Raw genomic sequence first — 17,944 nt, 5'->3', positions numbered from 1 at the left:
GAAAAAAAAAAAAATTGCCTGATGATTCTTTTCCCCCCATTGCCTCTGGGGGCTTCCGTACCCTGCACACTGCCTGAACACAAAAGACATCATAGGACCCAGGTGGACGAACGGCAACTCGGCTAGGCGTCCGTGAAAGAAATAAACATCCAATCAGAACTCGCACAGCTCGGACTCTGCCATGATTGACACCAACAATTAACCAATACGAGTCCGAGAATTCACCAAGGGGGCGTTTCCAGGAAGAGAACGCTTACATTTTCCTGTAATGGCGGACCAGGCAGAGAGCGAGACTATCGGGTTCAGCGACAACAGGTCAGAGAAAAGCGCACAAATTGCTAAAAATAAGCATCAACGCATCGGAATATTAAGCACAAGCTGAGACTTTGTATGAACTTGTTTTTGGAGCAGAGGTTGTGACAACACTGGTTGTACTCGTGAAGGTAGAACCAGTGTAGCTAACTAGCCTGTAGCTAACTAGCCTGTGTTGCCAAGCGGCTCGCTCTGCTCTCTTCTCGTGGCACGCGGTAAACACCGGCAGCCAGGTGTTTACCGACAGATGTTTTCCTCTTACCCCGGGCTGTTTGACTCGCCGTGCCCTGGAGGTTACAATCAGACGGGGCTTGTTTGTCCGTTGCATATGTGTTAACGGCTCTGGCTAAGCTATGCTACATTCATTAGTAAGCAGGGGCGCATAACTTCACGCCCGTTCAGTGTTTTGAATGAACTGACGCACTGTTAGTCCAGTTAGGTCCACCGACGTAGTGTTTGTGTTTTTGTTTGGGGTCAAGTATGTGCTTCCACCGGCCAACCGGACGCTACTATTGAGAATTTAACATTAAAATGTGGGATATTAAACCAAGACGCTTAACAACGCGGAGTTGGGTGACTGCATCTTTTAGGAACACATTTTGCAGCTCATATACAGTACTGTGCAAATAACATTACAATCCATCACGCAGTACCATCAGGTAGACGTGAGATCGATCCCACATTCATTCTATGGTATGACAACGACCCAAAACACTGAATATGGGTAAAGCCCTTCAATCACAGGAGGGAACAGAGGGTCTTGCCCTGTTTTGTGTTTCCGACAAATATAGAGTAGATCAAGTCATTTGATTTTTACTATAGTTTGTATTAATTGGGTTGATATATGTAATAAGTAATTTGTAGCGTTATTCTTTTTAAAGCATCCACACCTATTTGTTATGCCTCATGTTTTTACTCTGCACTGTACATTCAATGGTAGAGCCATAACCTTACAATCGATAGCCTATATTTCAATTAGTTTCACAGAGGCAACAGAAATTTAGAAAGTTTGTGTGATTATCAACAAAGATATACATTTTTTTTAATGCCTTAACAAACATCTATGTCTGTCGGTCTTATTACTAACTAAATGATCTTAATTTGCATCACCTGCAAAATACTTAATATGAAGGAAATTTCTGATGCTTTAACTAACACTAAAGAGTAATTACCAAGCTGGATTTCCTCTAGTATTACTTGAGAATGGCAGCCACATACACCTTTTAGTTACAACCAGCGACATGGCAAATATAAATTTGCCACACCTTAATGACACCTGGGTTAATAATTGTTTAATATGATGCCTGTATATCCTTTTCACTTTTTGCCCAGCATCACCTGTAGTCACGCTGACTTTGACAACATTTGAATGACTTGAAATCCTGATGACTGGTTTGCTAGAAAGCGAACACGCAGCTATTGGTCACACTGTAACTCAGTATTACTTTGTTTTGCCAGAATGGTGCAGCAGGCAGTGCGGTTCCGCGGCCCTGCCCCTACAGCTGCTCAGACCCCAGTGTTACGAGGCCCCCCGCCACTCCTTCGGCCACCGCCACCTCCGTTTGGGATGATGAGGGGACCCCCACCACGACCCCCGTTTGCACGTCCACCCTTTGATCCCAACATGCCGCCCATCCCACCACCAGGAGGCATGCCACCACCCATTGGCCCTCCCCACTTACAGGTGACTAATTCCCATTCTTCTATATAATACACATGTTTCTCCATGGAAGTCAAGGGCTCAACACAGGTGCTGCGTATTTCTTGGCACTGATGTTCCTCTCAGCATTTACAGGGAGACAAACAAGAGCTCTTGAAGTATGAACTTTTTGTTCAATATTTAAACATCACTAGGCCAGCTCAGAAAATTGTTGCAGTCTATTAGTGGCTTCACATAATGCTCTAATGCATGCTGACTGCAAGCTTATCCTTGAGGTGAAAAGAAAGTCATATAATAGAATGGAGACTAACTTGGAGTTGGAGGAGAGCTCTCTCTCCATCAACAGGAACAGGAACTCACAGTGGTGTTAAGATAACATAATTTATTCATCATAACTCTGTCTTGAGATTCACTGTGAACGTGTAGATTATGACTATCACCATGAGACGAAAACCTTTCAATACATTTTCTACTGCAGCGGATACATCTTTAATATCTCTTGGGTTTTAAGGCCAATTCTGAATACAAGTCAGCAGGATTGCTTTATGGTAATTGTTTTGCAAGTATATATGCTGCATTGTCAGCCTGTATGGTTATTGTAGCATCTGGTTTTTGTTTTCAACAGCCTTTTTGTTAAATGTATGTTAATGATAAGCATGATTAAAAATGACATTTATTGCGATGGACCATAGCACACCCTTATCTTTAGTGTCTGTCTCTGTGTGAATGAAGTCCCAAGGGAAGTGTAAATCCTTCTGCAGGGATACGATCCCCAGCTTGTTTTTGAATACACATTGATCAGTGGTGCAGCCATTTGGCAGCAGAGTCTGCAAAGAAATTGACCACAAAGACAGCTGCAGTCCTCGTATGAATAACAGCGGCATTATCTCTTTGGAAGACACACCAACTGAACCAGGAAGAGATGAGACAAACACTGTTTTTATTATCTCTTTGCCTTCCACTGTCGTCTGTGATTTCTCTTTTCAACGATTCAGTTGATGACTCCTAATTGGAATTCATGGTGCTGAGTAACACGCAGGCTGCCGGCTAAATAGTCAACTGCTTATCTGACTCGCCACCTTTCTGTACCCAATTAAGTCACGTTTTGTTTGAGGGCGGGGGACTTTTTTTGGGGCTAACTTTCATTCCTAGCCCTACTCCTCCTTAAACGCTGAAAAGTAAATGCTGTTTCTCTATCCTTCCCTGCAGAGACCTCCGTTCCTCCCCCCTCCCATCGGTAACCTGCCACCTCCTCCAGGGATGCTGTTTCCCCCTGGGATGCCCCCTGTTCCCACATCTGGAAACCCCGCTTTGAACCCCACAGAAGAGATCTGGGTAGAGAATAAAACGCCAGAGGGAAAGGTAAGCTGGAAGTCCTATGTATGCACATTGCGTGGTTGCTACAGTGATTTATGGTGTTTGGGGAAAAGGCTGGAGAATTGATTAATGTTTTTTCAGAAGTTTATTAAAAGGTAGAGGTCTGAAGTTCTAGTTTAGACTACATTGATGCTATACTTGCTTGTCTGATGCTGTTTCAGTACAAGAGTAATATATGGTGCTGATATTAGACTTCCAAAGCAGAGCCAATGGAGTTAATTGCTTGGTTGCACTTTTTACAAGCAGAAGTCTTTGAAACTAGAAATTCAAAGTGCTGTTCACTCCGCTAAGGAGCCAGTGACTCACTAAAAAGGGCTGTTCTCATCTGATCACACACACACAGACCTAATTAAGGATAATCTCTTGGTAAATTGTCTAGTGAATATCTTAACCTTTTGCACTGTAAATTGTTTCTGGTGTTTTAAAATGATAATAATAATATTCTCTTATATCTTCTCCTATATTCTTATTTTCGTCATCCAGTTTAATGTGTTTTCTTGTCTCTTCTCCCTTTCTCAAGGCATATTACTACAATGCCAGGACCAGAGAGTCATCGTGGAGTAAACCAGACGGTGTGAAGATCATCCAGCAGTCGGAGCTCAACCCTCTTCTCGTAGGGGGGGCCGGGCCTGCAGGCTCGGGCGTAAGTGCAGGGGTGACGGTGGCCGCCAGCTCAAGCAGTGTCAACACTACAGTCAGCACGGCGGCAGCAGGAGCCTCACCCACTCAGGCCCCGTCCACAACCCCCTCCCGCACACTCACCTCCAGTCCAGACTCGACCACCACCCCCTCCCCATCTGTGTCCATTGCAGGTAAATAAACCCCGTCGCATCAAGCAGACACACTCACATTAGACTCATAGTAACAAGTCTAACAATCGACGTTTGTTTGTCTCTTTATTTTCCAAAAGCCACTGTTGTAGCAGACCTACCCCCTGTTGCCGCAGTGACCTCGGCCGTCGCTGTGTCTCCGGTCACTGTGGTGACTGTTTCCACGGTGCCATCACCTGTTACGGCAGTGCAGACCGTGCCACTGCTGCCTGCAGCCCTGCCTCACAGTGTGGCCCAGCCCACCGCAGCCATACCTGCCTTCCCCCCTGTCATGGTGCCACCTTTCAGGGTGCCCTTGCCGGGAATGCACATTCCTCTCCCAGGTAAAAACTGCAAACCAAGAGAGCAAGCACAATATGTAGCTGCTGCTGCTATCACTATGCTACTAACCAGTAGTTCATATTTATATAGGACGACGTATAAATGTAGTTGACAAACATCTCAGCACCAACAGATATTAAATATAGTAAATGTCAATGAGCTGTATTACAGATTTATTGGTCGGGCTCTGGTACATTTTTGATTTTATATTGATTATTATTATATTATATTGACTGAAACAAATATAAGAACCAGTAACATGGAGATTGGGGTGTATTTTTTATGGAATGATATTGGCTAAAATGCAATCTGTACATTACTACACCACAGACTTTGTGCTATGTAGCCTACAGCGCTGCTTTTTACTTGTATATGTGACTAGAGGGGTTAGGGTTAGCATGTCAGTACACACATTAGGTCTTGGTGCCTTAGATTAAATTGTAGGTAATGTAAATGCTCTTGTTAGTCCTCTTTGTTTGCTTTCAGAGTCTTTTCTGTTGCTTTTCTCTCCTCCTTTACATGTCTTCTTTGATTCTCTCTGTCTTTCATTTTGATGTTTTGAGGGAAAAATTCATTCGGGTAATTTCCTCTCTATTACGTTCATTGTGGGCGAATTGTCTGGCGTAATCAGAATTATGATCAGATGGAGTAGTTTGATGAGGGCTGTTGTTTATCCAGCTGATTAGTGTCAGTCTGAGAGCTTCCTGATTGACTTTGACATTTGTGGTATTTCAATATTAAGCCTTTGCTCATTTAGATTTTTTTAATTTATTTTTTATTTCTTTTACAATTCCCTCTCTTTACATATTAAACATAGATATACCGTAATGGTCTCTAAATCTTAGTGCAGCTTGCAAACCCAATGTACAGAGTGCTCTTAAAGTACATTACAAGCACTTTGACATAAACATCTGCAGAGACTAATAGTTGTAGCATTAGTGATGTACACTCCAAACTTTGGCCGTGTGATTGTCTGAGTGGGGCCACACACACAAACACTTACACACCATGGTAGCTGATGTCTAGTGTCTTGCTGTGTTCAACCACATGCTTGCTTGTCCATTGTTCTTTCAGGTGTAGCAATGATGCAGATAGTAGGTGCACCCTGTGTAAAGGCAGGCCCCGGCGCCAACGGTAAACACCCAGCCGCTCGCCTCTCAGACCTACAGTAGATGGCATGGTAGTGAATGATGTCTACATGAAACATATGGTGTATATATGGGAACCCTCAAACAGTGGCCCGGTGGTGAATGCTGTGAACATGATCCATTCGGTGTACAGTGGTGAGATTTCCTCCATTTCAACAACAAACAGAAGCAGAATATGCATCTTGATTGTGATTATACGTAAAGATGCCACACTCTGGATTAAATATGGCACATAAAACATTTCATCACCTGCATATTTTTAAAGGACGATTCAGGAAAATTCAACCTGGGGCTATAGTTTCCTATTATTTTAGTTCTGAAAGAATGAATCTTAAGATTTTCCTTTGACTTGCTCCTGCTCCTCCAGCAGACCGATCTTACGGTGTTTAGGCTGTTTACATCCCTCAAAACCGCAGTTTTTTTTACTTAATTTGTTTACTTCAAGCAAGCGGACATGTTTGTAAACGGAGCTGTAATACAAAGTCTCGCGTGAGAGTCAAGTTGACGCGCTCAGTATGTTTACAGGTAGAATAAACAATATCCAGACTTACACTCACTGCTACGAAAATGTTGTGCCTCCAGGTTGATTCCTTTCCTGATAAAACGAATGGGAGCGCTTCAGGCGACCTGTAAACATAGTTAGCTGTCAACTTGACTCTCGCGAGACTTTGTATAACAGCTCCGTTTACAAACATGTCCGCTTTCTTGAAGTAAACAAAACCCTTGGTGTATGTTTGAAAAACCATTTGACATTGACCGTGAAAAAAATTGCACTTTTGTGGGATGTAAATAGCTTAAACAGTCTAAGATCTGTCCGCTCCCATTATACGCCGCTGTGGCGATGCAGGGACAGACAGAACTACTGCATAACAGGAGCAACTCTAAGGAAAATCTTCAAATTCATTCTTTTAGACCTAAAATATTAGGAAACTATAGCCCCAGGTTGAATTTGCTTGGAATTGTCCTTTAAGGTGTACAATATATTGAAGCCTAGTTAACAGTATTTAAGTTTACACATCCTGGTATTCACAGTATTCCCAGGTTCAAATGTTAAAAAAGAAGAAAAAGAGCATTCAGCCCTCACTAACTGATAAGTGCCCCTTGTCGTTGTGTTGTCTCCAGGAACTGGTAGTCAGTGGTTTAGCTCTGTTTACTGTGAAAATTGATAATTAGCAGCTTAATCGTTAGATGGGGTATAGTCACTGATTGTTTGGATCAGTCATGTATTTTAGGTGTGTGGTTGACTGCAAACAAGCTGAGACAGAGGCCATGTTTGTAAGGACAATCCCATTAACGCCAGCTGCTGCTCTCCAGTAGTGCTCCAGTAGTGCAACAGTTAGACTACATCTTGTGGTTGTCCTCTTTTGTGGCATGGTTGTGTGTGTGGTCACTGCTTTGTCTGTTTGTGTATGTGGCCTGTATTTGTTGTCTATGAGTTATGTTAAGACTGCAGCAGTTTATTGCACAAAATGATAATTGTTTTTTTAAATGTCCATACTCATCTATTAATCCACTTATTTAGACAGTGAGACAGATTCTTGCAGGCGAAGGTCTTTGATCAGTCTTTTTGTGCAGCTCACTCTCTTACATCTGGGTTTCCTATAACATGTTGATTGCAAATGGGCAACCTAGAATATGACACTTCACAAAATGATGTAATAACAAATGCTTCTTCTAGAGTTTAGTCCACTGCAACTGCTTTTAGTGGCTCTGACAGAAAGATGACCGTCAGCCAATCGTTGTTCGTCTTGTTCCTCTCAGGTATGCTCCCTGGCATGGGCCCGCCTTTAGTTTCCATGATGCACCCCCAGCTGCTCTCAGCAGCCCCTGCCTCCATGGCCGGATCCCTGCAGCTCCCCGAGTGGTCGGAGTACAAAACCGCTGACGGGAAAACGTACTACTACAACAACCGAACACTGGAGTCCACCTGGGAGAAACCACAGTCCCTGGTGGAGAAAGGTAGGCCGCTGCCACTCGTCAGACACACACAAGAACTCTGTGTCCGTATTCACAAAAACATCACAAAGGCATCAAGACATCAAAATATGTCACCACACAAATTGTATGTACAGCATAGTGGACCAGCTGCACTCAAGACGATAAGATTCTTGTTTTGAAGAGGGGATTGTGAAAGGACATCCGGCGTTACTGATATTTATGATTCATCTTTCAAACAATACAAAGACGGCCAACTGGCATTGAACTCCTGGCCCTGTTCTCCTGCTCTCGTTAAGTGGATGCACATTATACTTTGCCTTTCTCTTGTACTTCAAGAAGAAGACGGTCTGTGCGGACTGCCAGAATGAAATGGAACGCCACAAACCCCTAATTGTGCTATGCGTGGAATTGCATGCACATCCACACAACTGGGGAAAAGACTGCAGCTGTCCATAAACACAGAGAGTATGTCCATGTCTTTAGACCAAAAGCGCCTCCTAACAAGCTGAGTTAGGAGAAACTCCTTAAAAAGAAAAGTAAGGGCCTGTCAGACCTAAACTTCTGGTCTGAGATGTGACGTAACCTTTTAATGTTAAAAGTAGGCCCTGAGTCTGTGAGAAGAAAACCCCCTTAGTCACAAAGACCCGCTCACAGGCAGATAATGTGCTTCATTGCGTTAGTGTTTTGTAAGCCTGTAATTCTAGACGCATCATCATCCCCACTGGTTTTCCATCACAGTTTTGCTCTATGGCTGGACTTGATTTTAAATTGCTATCTCCCACTGCTTTTCTCCTCTGTGTCATCAGAAAAGGAAGCAGAAAAGGCCAAGGAGCGCCTGGCCCAGGAGGAAGCTGAGGCAATGGAGATGGAGGACGAGGAGAACAAAGCAGAGAACACTAATAATGAGAAGGAGGTATGTGAAGAGCAGGAATACGCAATTCAGCAATAAAAAACAGAATGACTAACTGAATCCATATCGTCATAAGACAAACAAGCCCTCATGGGAAGATGACACATCAGTATCCTTCCCCCATTAATCATATTTTTGCAGGTATTTTTCTGATAACATACATAACTATGTATTTAAATTGTCTATGTATGTCTTACGGCCTGCCATTACTAATTATTTTCTTTGTTACATTATGAATATTTTTGGACACATCACAGACTGTGTATTACTAAGAAAGGATGAGACACGGATTGTAAATGAATCTGCAAGAATTACATATGACAACATGCACTGTGGTTTAACACCTGGATGTTCTGTCTCTCTATCAAGGAGCAAAAAGAAGAGGAGATGACCGAGGAGGAAAAAGCAGCTCAGAAAGCCAGGCCTGTAGCTACCAATCCCATCCCTGGCACCCCATGGTACACACACCACACCACAGCCCGCTGAGTGTCTCCTCTCTACTATCATGCAATAGATGTAATGCATTCTTTCTTCTTTTCCACCTCAGGTGTGTTGTGTGGACAGGCGACGATCGTGTGTTTTTCTACAACCCGACAACACGGCTCTCCATGTGGGACCGACCAGAGGAGCTGGTTGGTCGATCCGACGTCGACAAGCACATCCAGGAGCCGCCACACAAGAGAGGGCTGGAGGACAGCAAGAAGACAGGTGGGAACAAAGGCACACACTCACAGAGTCAGTCATTGTGATGTTGTACACAGCACTTAGGATATTTGTGCTGGGTTGGTAGAGAGAGTGCCACTTCTGAACACCGTATACTGCAGTGTCAAGTATTTATTTTCTGTCCGTGTCTTTGCGCCCAGGAATCAATAAGGAGGAATCTGAATTAGCCATCGCTACTGAAGAAAGTCCGGATGAGGAGCCAACCAAAGCCAAAAAGAGGAAGTGAGTATCTTATTAAGAGGGGTACACACATAAAGATTTTATAAATCTCAATCGATTTTTTATCTGTGAGAGACCCCACACATGAAGATAAAAAATCTGTGATTGAACAGTTTTGATCGTATTGTGTGTGGTGTCCTGCGATATTCCAAATACAGCACACCACACACATCAAGATTTTTCAGAATCTTGACCCTCCGGTCAGAAAACTCCACGGCATCAGCAGCGATACCAGGGGTGTCGTTGTAGCTACTCTTTCGGGTCTATTTCCGGAATGGACAATGAGAGCGACGTCATTTTAAAAAAAAATGAAAGCGGGACACTTCAGCCTTTACAACGATCCCATCGGTGTGTGTCGGTGTGTCTGTGGCTCCGGACGCCGAGGAGTCAAACGGCTGTCCAATAGGGACCCGTGCGCTGTCACATGACGGGCTGTGAGCGGCGGTCACATGATCGTTTAAACATGGCTGCTCTATTGCTGGCTGTTGCTGGCTATGAGCGCTACCGTCTTTGCTATCGGCTATCAGGAAATCTCCCGTGTATGCGTGAATGTCTGTGTGAACCTCATGTAATGCCAGGGCTGCACTGTGGCTCTCTGTGGGGTTGCCGGTGTTGTGCGGAGAAGTGGCTTGTTGCCGCGAGCAGCATGCAGAGCTCGGTGAGCAGAGCTCGGTGCCGGCACTTCTCCGCACAACACCGGCTTTCCACACACAAGATGACTTTTGATTGAAACGGCCACGGTTGTCGGCCGCGTCGTAAATAATCGTAAATATTGAACATGTTTAATACTTACCATTGTCGGCGCCAAACGTTTTCCGAGCCGATTGTCGGGGGAATTTTGACTCTTAACACACCACACACTACAAGAGAATCTCATAAGATAATCTTAAGAGCCTAAGATAATCAGGCAAAATCAGCCCGATTATCTTTATGTGTGTGGCAGGCATTAGTTTAAACCAACGTTCCATAAAACCATAAAATAATATCAGTCCTCTTAATCTTTAATCGTCCTCTTTACCTTTTCAGGAAGGAGGAGGTCAAGGAGGCAGACACAGAGAAGGAGGCAGCTATGGAGGCAGAGCTCAGAGCTGCCAGAGAACGAGCCATAGTGCCGCTGGAGGCCAGGATGACGCAGTTCAGAGAAATGCTGCTGGAGAGAGGGGTAACACTCACGTTATGCTGAAGCAACTGCATATTTGAACAAAGAGCTTGCCAGGCTTTGTTTTTGAACCCACATTGTTATCTGTTCCCTTGTCACTTCTTGGGGGCAGACATTTTAGATAATAATCTTGTAGGTTTTGCCTATGGTTTCTAAATGGATGTACATAGTTCATATTAGCCTGTGTGCCATTTAGTTCCAGCTGACTGTCGCTGTCTGTCTAATGCGAGTGTTGTGTCTTTTCCATGCAGGTGTCTGCGTTCTCAACTTGGGACAAAGAGCTTCATAAGATCGTGTTTGACCCTCGATACCTGCTCCTCAACCCAAAGGAGAGAAAACAGGTGCAGCTTCTCTTCCTGTCTCTCTCTTCTCCCTCTTGAGTACACTCTCTCTCACTTTCTCATACTATTACAATTACCTTGCAAATGGCATTTAAAAAAAATCTTTTATTGTTTTGTGATTATTACCACTCCAGGTGTTTGATCAGTATGTGAAGACGCGAGCGGAGGAGGAGAGGAAGGAGAAGAAGAACAAGCTGATGCAGGCCAAAGACGAGTTCAGGAGGATGATGGAGGAGGCCAAGTTCACACCCAGGTAAACAGACCGGCCGGATCGTCTACCAGATAGTCTGTCATTTGTATTTTAAAGACTGGTCCTATTGTGTAGAAGATGTAACTAGAGATGTTTGTAACTGTTTTGCAGAACAACGTTTAGTGAATTTGCGCTGAAGCACGGCCGAGACCCGCGATTTAAGACCATCGAGAAGATGAAGGACAGAGAGGCCATCTTCACAGAATTCATCACAGCGATGAGGAAGAGAGAGAAAGAGGACTCCAAGTCCAGAGGAGAGAAGGTATCAGTCAGACACGATCATCAGTGCACAGCATCAGCTTCAGTTGAATAGAAGGAACTGATGTAAGATGTTTGAAGAGGAACGTTTATGGAGGAGAGAAGTAAAGGGGCAATGAAGCCCACTCTCCTTCAGACTTTGGTTATTGGACATGTACTTATATCTGCCTGACGTTCATGTGTCTGTGTCCGGCTCCAGGTGAAGCTCGACTTCTTTGATCTACTAAATGAGCAGCACATAGAGGGAGGCCAGCGGTGGAGCAAACTGAAGGAGCGGCTGGAGAGCGACCCACGGTACAAGTCTGTGGAAAGCTCTGCACTCAGAGAAGAACTCTTCAAACAGTACATGGAAAAACAAGCCAAGGTAGGAAGGAGTTTGTACTGTACGTGTGTTTGACAGATGGGAAACATGACATGAATCAGATGCACTAATGGCCCCAAGACAACTCACTGAAACTTAAGAAAATACACGGAAAATTCACACAGTGCAATTCAGAAATGATCTGTCTCAATTTGATAACAGATGGTCTAAATAAACAAAAAGTGATGCAAACTCAGTCTTACAACACAATTTAAGTGTTTCAAGAGGACACTAAAAAGTGGCTGAGAACTAATGTTCAACATCCAGCTTTGACTTTTGAAGTTAAAGCTTTGAATAACAAGTGTGTCCCAGGAGATTCATTACTTTTATTTTTCTTCTTGAGATTTGTTCTGCAAGTAAGAAAGACAGACACTGGAATAATAAAGAGTGTGGTTTTAATTTTATGTGCTTGTGCTGTCTGATCTGTATGAGAGCAGTTGCACAGTTATCGTTCTGTTAATCGTTATTCGTGTCATCTTGTTGTGCTCTCTGCCATGGCATTAGTTTATTGGCACCCGACTGGAGAATCGGTGCCACCAGCTGTTTATCTCTGCGTAACAGCAGTGGATGGAAACATGCATCAAATAGTGGATGGAAACATGCATCAAATAGTGTTCTCCAATTTTCTGGATTCACGCTACAATCGGAAGGAAAGCCCTCGGATTGTTACCGTCATGTAACCCACAAAGCTGTGTGTCGTCCCCTGCAGAGCGTGGACATCGAGAAGGAGCGAGAGCTGGAGCGACAGGCTCGTATCGAGGCCAGTCTCAGAGAGAGGGAGCGGGAGGTGCAGAAGGCCCGATCAGAACAGACCAAAGAGATCGACCGTGAAAGGGAGCAGCACAAGAGGGAGGAGGCCATTCAACATTTCAAAGCTCTCATGTCTGACATGGTGAGATGCTCTGCAGAGTTTTACACTGCACTGAAACACACTGTGATGTGATAAGACAATTGGTATATGGTATTGTTTTTGTCATTAAAATCTCTTTTCGGAATCAGATTTTTTTTGAGAAAGTAAAGTATGTTTGCAGGAGGTCAGGTTTAACGATTGCATCTCAACTGGAACCAATATAATTGTCCTTTGTTCCGAAGACATCGATCCCAAGTTGCATCATTTAAGTTTATTCATAACAGTTTTTCCTCTGTTCGGTCCCCAGGTGCGTTCTTCAGATGCAACATGGTCAGACACGCGTCGCAACCTGCGGAAGGACCATCGCTGGGAGTCGGCATCGCTGCTGGAGAGAGAGGAGAAGGAGAAGCTGTTCAACGATCACGTGGAAGCTCTGGCCAAGAAGAAGAAGGAGAATTTCAGGCAGCTGCTGGACGAGACCAGCATGGTGAGACATGGAAAGGTGCAGTGCAGCAGTGTCAACAGCTGGGAAAGCTGCTGGTCATCTGTAATTAGGAATTGATCTATTCTCTCGTTTGCTGTTCTAAAATAATTCTCTGCAGTTTAATGATGTGTCTAATGTTCATCCATGTTGTAGATGACTCTGACGACCACATGGAAGGAGGTGAAGAAGGTCATCAAGGAGGATCCTCGCTGTATCAAGTTCTCCTCCAGTGACAGAGTAAGGCCTTTAATGGAGCACCTTTTATAATCTGTAAAAGGATAAAAGATTAGTCACTTTAAAATGCTGCAGTTATGTTGTAAGAGTTTTAGGCAAAAAGGTTCTTCTTAAAACCCAAACATCCCTCCCCCTGTTAGCTCAGACAGAACAACAAATGCATAATTACTTTAAAAAATCTCCTCTGAACTGAACCAGGCAAGTCAAAAGAACAGCAGTCTCCATTTTGTCCTTATTACAGATAAATGTTATAAAGCTCCGGCTCAGTCCACTCACTGAAGCACATAATAATACTTTGACCTCATCTGTACGTTGTTCTACATTTGTGCGAGGAGCTGATTGGTGGGTTCAACTAAGCGTTGGAGGATATGAAAATCCAGCGCGGATCAAACAGATAACACCATTGTTCCACACAGATGTTTTCCACCGGCCCAGTGCATTGAGCTGGGTTTCAGTTAGCGCTGTCACAAGATTGTTGATTCAGAGTCAATTGTGTAATTTCTTTGTCAAACAGTCATCTGCCACTGATCTGCATCCAGGTCACATGTATTTACCGACTATAACCGCATGCGTTAATAAATACTCTTAAAGGGACAATGAGGAGTTTTGGAAATGCGAAGTGTTTTCACACTACATTTATGAGCCTCTGCGCACACCGTGAAATTCTTTGACCGGCGCAAGACAGACTCATGTTTTCATTCATCAAGAATTAAAGTCAGAGGTTCAAAGACGTTCACATACCATCGTAGTTCCGACCATAAACGGCGATTCGGCGGCGTTATTCTCATGACTCGCCACGAAACCGAAAGTAAGGAAACGCTGGTCGGCTCGCCAAGCATTTCCGCCACCACTAATAATAACAAAATAACGATAGAGACAAAACGATATATTTATCGAAAATGGGCCCATTAACAAGTGTGGCTAGCGTAGATTCATCCACATTAACGTGAGACTTTTTTATAACCAAATGGAAACTCCTGGTTGTCCCTTTAAGGCTTATATTTGGAATGGGTTCAGGTCGTGGCTCCATTCTGGATCAGGTGTAGAGTAAAATACTCTCTACTCACTACCAATGAAACTCTTATCAAACCTTTTATCTCTCTTTTAGACTTGTATATATTATGTTGCTGAGCTCATTTTTAGGTTTTAGGTGGAGGTTGAGAAAATAAGTCGGGCTCCTACAAAAGACTGCAGTGACTGTCTCTTCTCAGCCAACAGTGAATGACTAGGCATCTTTGAGTTGTAGTTATTTTCATTCACAACACGTAAGGAATTGAGGAATTCAAAGGGATTCGGGTTCAATAAATAGATTTGATAAACCTTATAATTCCCAGTGTTTCAGCGATATGCCTCACAAAGGATATAATAACACTCTGTATGGTATATAACTTGTATAACTGAAAGGTGAAATCTACTGGCTTCAGATACTTATATGACTTTCCTAAAGGTGTTATGGTGAGAGTTCAGTTACTTTACGTGTCTGGTTTTAATGCATGATGTGTTCATCTCTCTGTGTAGAAGAGACAACGTGAGTTTGAAGACTACATCAAAGACAAGTTCATCACAGCCAAAGCTGACTTCAGAACTCTGCTAAAGGAGACAAAGTTCATCACCTACAGGTTGGTACACTCATTAACATAAATACTACAGAGACATAATCAAAAGGGTGTTTCTAACAGCTTTTAAAATAGGATTTTCTCGTGCATAGCACTGCATATTTAATGTAAATTATTTGATATGATTGCAGCCCAGAAATATTACAGTTTCTACCCTTTTTATTTTTGTCAGAGTTCATTATTTTCCATCTACTATAGCTACAGTTTCTTGTATTATTTGTAGGGGTGTAACGGTACACACAAGTCTCAGTTCGGGGGTCACGGTTCGGTACGGGTTCGGTACAACAGACACTAATTGAATGTAAAACTTAAAAACATCTTCTGTTATAAAAGTAAAAAAAAAATAAGTGCATTGGGAGCGTTAATAGTACCATTCATTAATTCTAGAGGAAAAAAAACGGCCTTTGTCCACTCCACCAGTCACAAGTCGTCTCCGTTGTGTTCCACACATAAATGAGGCAGGCGGCTCCTCTAACTTCACACTCTCATCACTTCTCTCCTTCGTCTGTTATGACAGTTGCTGGCAGCTTTTAGGCTCATTACCGCCACCTAGATTGGAGTGAGGACTCAACTTTTTTTTATTTTTTATATATATATTCACTCAGGCGTATTCGTCGTATGACTGTGTGCACCAACTGTGACCCCTGTACTGTGACGGCACAAATACCGCTCCACCTCTAATCATTTGATCCTGTTAGGCACAGTCTGAAACAAATATTTCACATGTATATGTAAAATGTGTCCTTGTTCTATACATGTTTTACTCAGATGGATGTGAGTTTACACAGGTTGTAAACGGGGAGATGAAACAGGATGTGATGGTGACCAACTCCCCTTTGACACACATGTTGTCTCACTGAGCTGTCTGATGAAAACATAAACCAGAGCTTGTTCATGCATCTCCTGAACGCTTGGTGCACAGAGTGGACATGGTTCACAATATTACCCCCCCTGCCAGTCTCACACCCTCCCTCCCTCCCTCTCTCCCAGGTCGAGAAAGCTGATCCAGGAGTCGGAGCAGCATCTGAAGGACGTGGAGAAGATCCTGCAGAACGACAAGCGCTACCTCGTTCTGGAGTGCGTCCCCGGGGAGCGAAGGAAGCTGATCATGTTCTACATCGAAGACCTGGACCGCCGCGGCCCGCCCCCTCCCCCCACCGCCTCCGAGCCCACACGACGCTCTACCAAGTGACCAATCACATCAACCTTCTCGGCCGGTGCCCTACTCCTCCTCGTCCTCCCTTTTGGCCAGAGCATGACCTCCCCAACTCCCCCCTGAACCCCGCCCTCAGGCCCACGGCTGGCCTCGCAGTGTTAATACTGGGGGTGATGTTGCTTAGAGATGTACCATAGAGATGAACGGTTAAGGTCTCTGTGTTATGTCGCCTCTTAGCCCTGAAATAGCCCTGCATTTAAAGCAACAGCAGGGAACAGGTCACCTGATCTCAAGGTGACCATTGACCCCCTCACCTCTGACTGACCACATTAGAGGGAGAGAGGGATAGTGATGAGGCTGCTGCCCCAGCAGCCACAGAGGTGTAAGATAGCTGATGTAAATGAAGTTGAGTGTGTGGGAGCGTGTGTGTGTGTGTGTGTGTCTGTGTGTCTGTGAGCGTGTGTGTGCATGTGTCTGAGGCGTCCTTAAGCCTTACTGCTCCACTGTGCCAGTCATCGTTTCAGCGGCTCAGTGTGAATGTTAGTTTCTGCTCAGTGGTTTACTCCGATGTCACAGCAGTTTCTCTGTTGAATGAAATAAAGGCAACTTCCACTGTTTTTCAAGATGTCGTCCTGTGGCTTTCTGTACTAAAGCTGCTCTGATACACAAACCGCTCCCTGTTTGAGGAGTATGGCCACATGAACCTCCTTTATGAACTAAATGGGTTCGAATATTAGTAGATGTTCAGAATATTGATCTAATAACGGATCATTTTAAGCAAAAATGTCAAAAATTCAAGGATAGCAGCTTGAAGCTTTAAGTAAACAAGATATTTGTAGAAGCATGGTCTTGGTGGATTTTGAGACATGTTCCCTTGTCAAGACCTTAGATGAACACTTGTTATCACTGTTATTAGGGGTGGGCAAATGAATCCCCAGACTATCAATAGACTTTTTGAGTTTATATTGGGTCTGTCCAAAAAAAATTGAAGAAAAAAAAAGACTCACTTATTAGATCACATCCTGGGCACAGAAACACTTCTCTTTGTGTTACCATCCTTGCATGCACATTGCACACAGAGAAAACCTCTATAGTTCAGAGAATTAGAATAAATACTTGTTATTTGCCATTTTAAATTATATATTTAAAAAAACAAACAAACATGTAGCATAATGGCCTTTTAAACAAGAGAGTAGAAAATAACACCTAGATGCTTAGTAAAATATAAGGGTAAAACAAGCATTTACCCAATTAAACATGACCCCCTCTCTTCCTTACTGATAGTATATGAGCTTCTTTAAACAACAAAGTATTGATCACTAATCCTATTACACCTTACTTACTCCATTACCAGATGTTCTGTTATAGAGGGTATGCGTTTACGTCACGTTGCCGACTGAGTGGCAAAACAAACCTCCCTCAACGTGCTGGCGGATAGCGGTGGACTTATAAACTGGATAAAATATCGTATATCAAAACAAATTGATGTCAAAAGGAATCGACAACCAGCTCCCCAAAACCGTCTGCTCCACGGACACTGACTGTAACACACAGTGTGACCACGGCACCTGCAGAGTGACTGACAGGCTCACTGTTACTGTGCAGAGGGACGAGATTACAGCTGTTAACTGTCGTCCTGACAGTGACTCCCGACACTTAAACACGAGCTGCTTTTATTCTGGAAAACTCTGACCAGTCAAACTGTAGGATGTGTTAGAGGACTAATTTATCTGTCTAAACATCATAACTATCACACCTGAAACTGTAAACACAGCTGATCGATCGAGAAAAAAAAAA

General features: G+C 43.6%; 1 protein-coding gene across 2 annotated transcripts; it reads left to right on the top strand.

The window, feature by feature from the left end:
- The first annotated feature begins 255 nt into the window (after window positions 1-255).
- tcerg1b (transcription elongation regulator 1b (CA150)) lies at window positions 256-16,770 on the top strand. Of its 2 annotated transcripts, XM_085798424.1 has the most exons (21): window positions 256-315; window positions 1,771-1,996; window positions 3,182-3,334; window positions 3,870-4,161; window positions 4,260-4,502; window positions 5,575-5,634; window positions 7,410-7,607; window positions 8,393-8,499; window positions 8,866-8,954; window positions 9,044-9,204; window positions 9,360-9,441; window positions 10,465-10,600; window positions 10,849-10,938; window positions 11,073-11,191; window positions 11,300-11,450; window positions 11,646-11,810; window positions 12,517-12,699; window positions 12,965-13,144; window positions 13,295-13,378; window positions 14,894-14,994; window positions 15,982-16,770. In XM_085798424.1, the coding sequence occupies exons 1-21, from the start codon at window positions 269-271 to the stop codon at window positions 16,181-16,183; spliced, it is 3,069 nt and encodes a 1,022-aa protein (XP_085654550.1). In that variant the 5' UTR covers window positions 256-268; the 3' UTR covers window positions 16,184-16,770. The 2 variants fall into 2 exon arrangements, with proteins under 2 accessions (XP_085654550.1, XP_085654551.1); XM_085798425.1 differs by lacking the exon at window positions 5,575-5,634.
- The last annotated feature ends 1,174 nt before the right edge of the window (window positions 16,771-17,944 follow it).

This window comes from Trachurus japonicus, chromosome 14 (assembly GCF_045865225.1).
Source record: "Trachurus japonicus isolate A0001 chromosome 14, Traja_1.0".
Lineage (NCBI taxonomy): Eukaryota > Metazoa > Chordata > Actinopteri > Carangiformes > Carangidae > Trachurus > Trachurus japonicus.
Note: the sequence above shows the minus strand (reverse complement) of the source record. Positions and strands in the feature narration are given on the sequence as shown.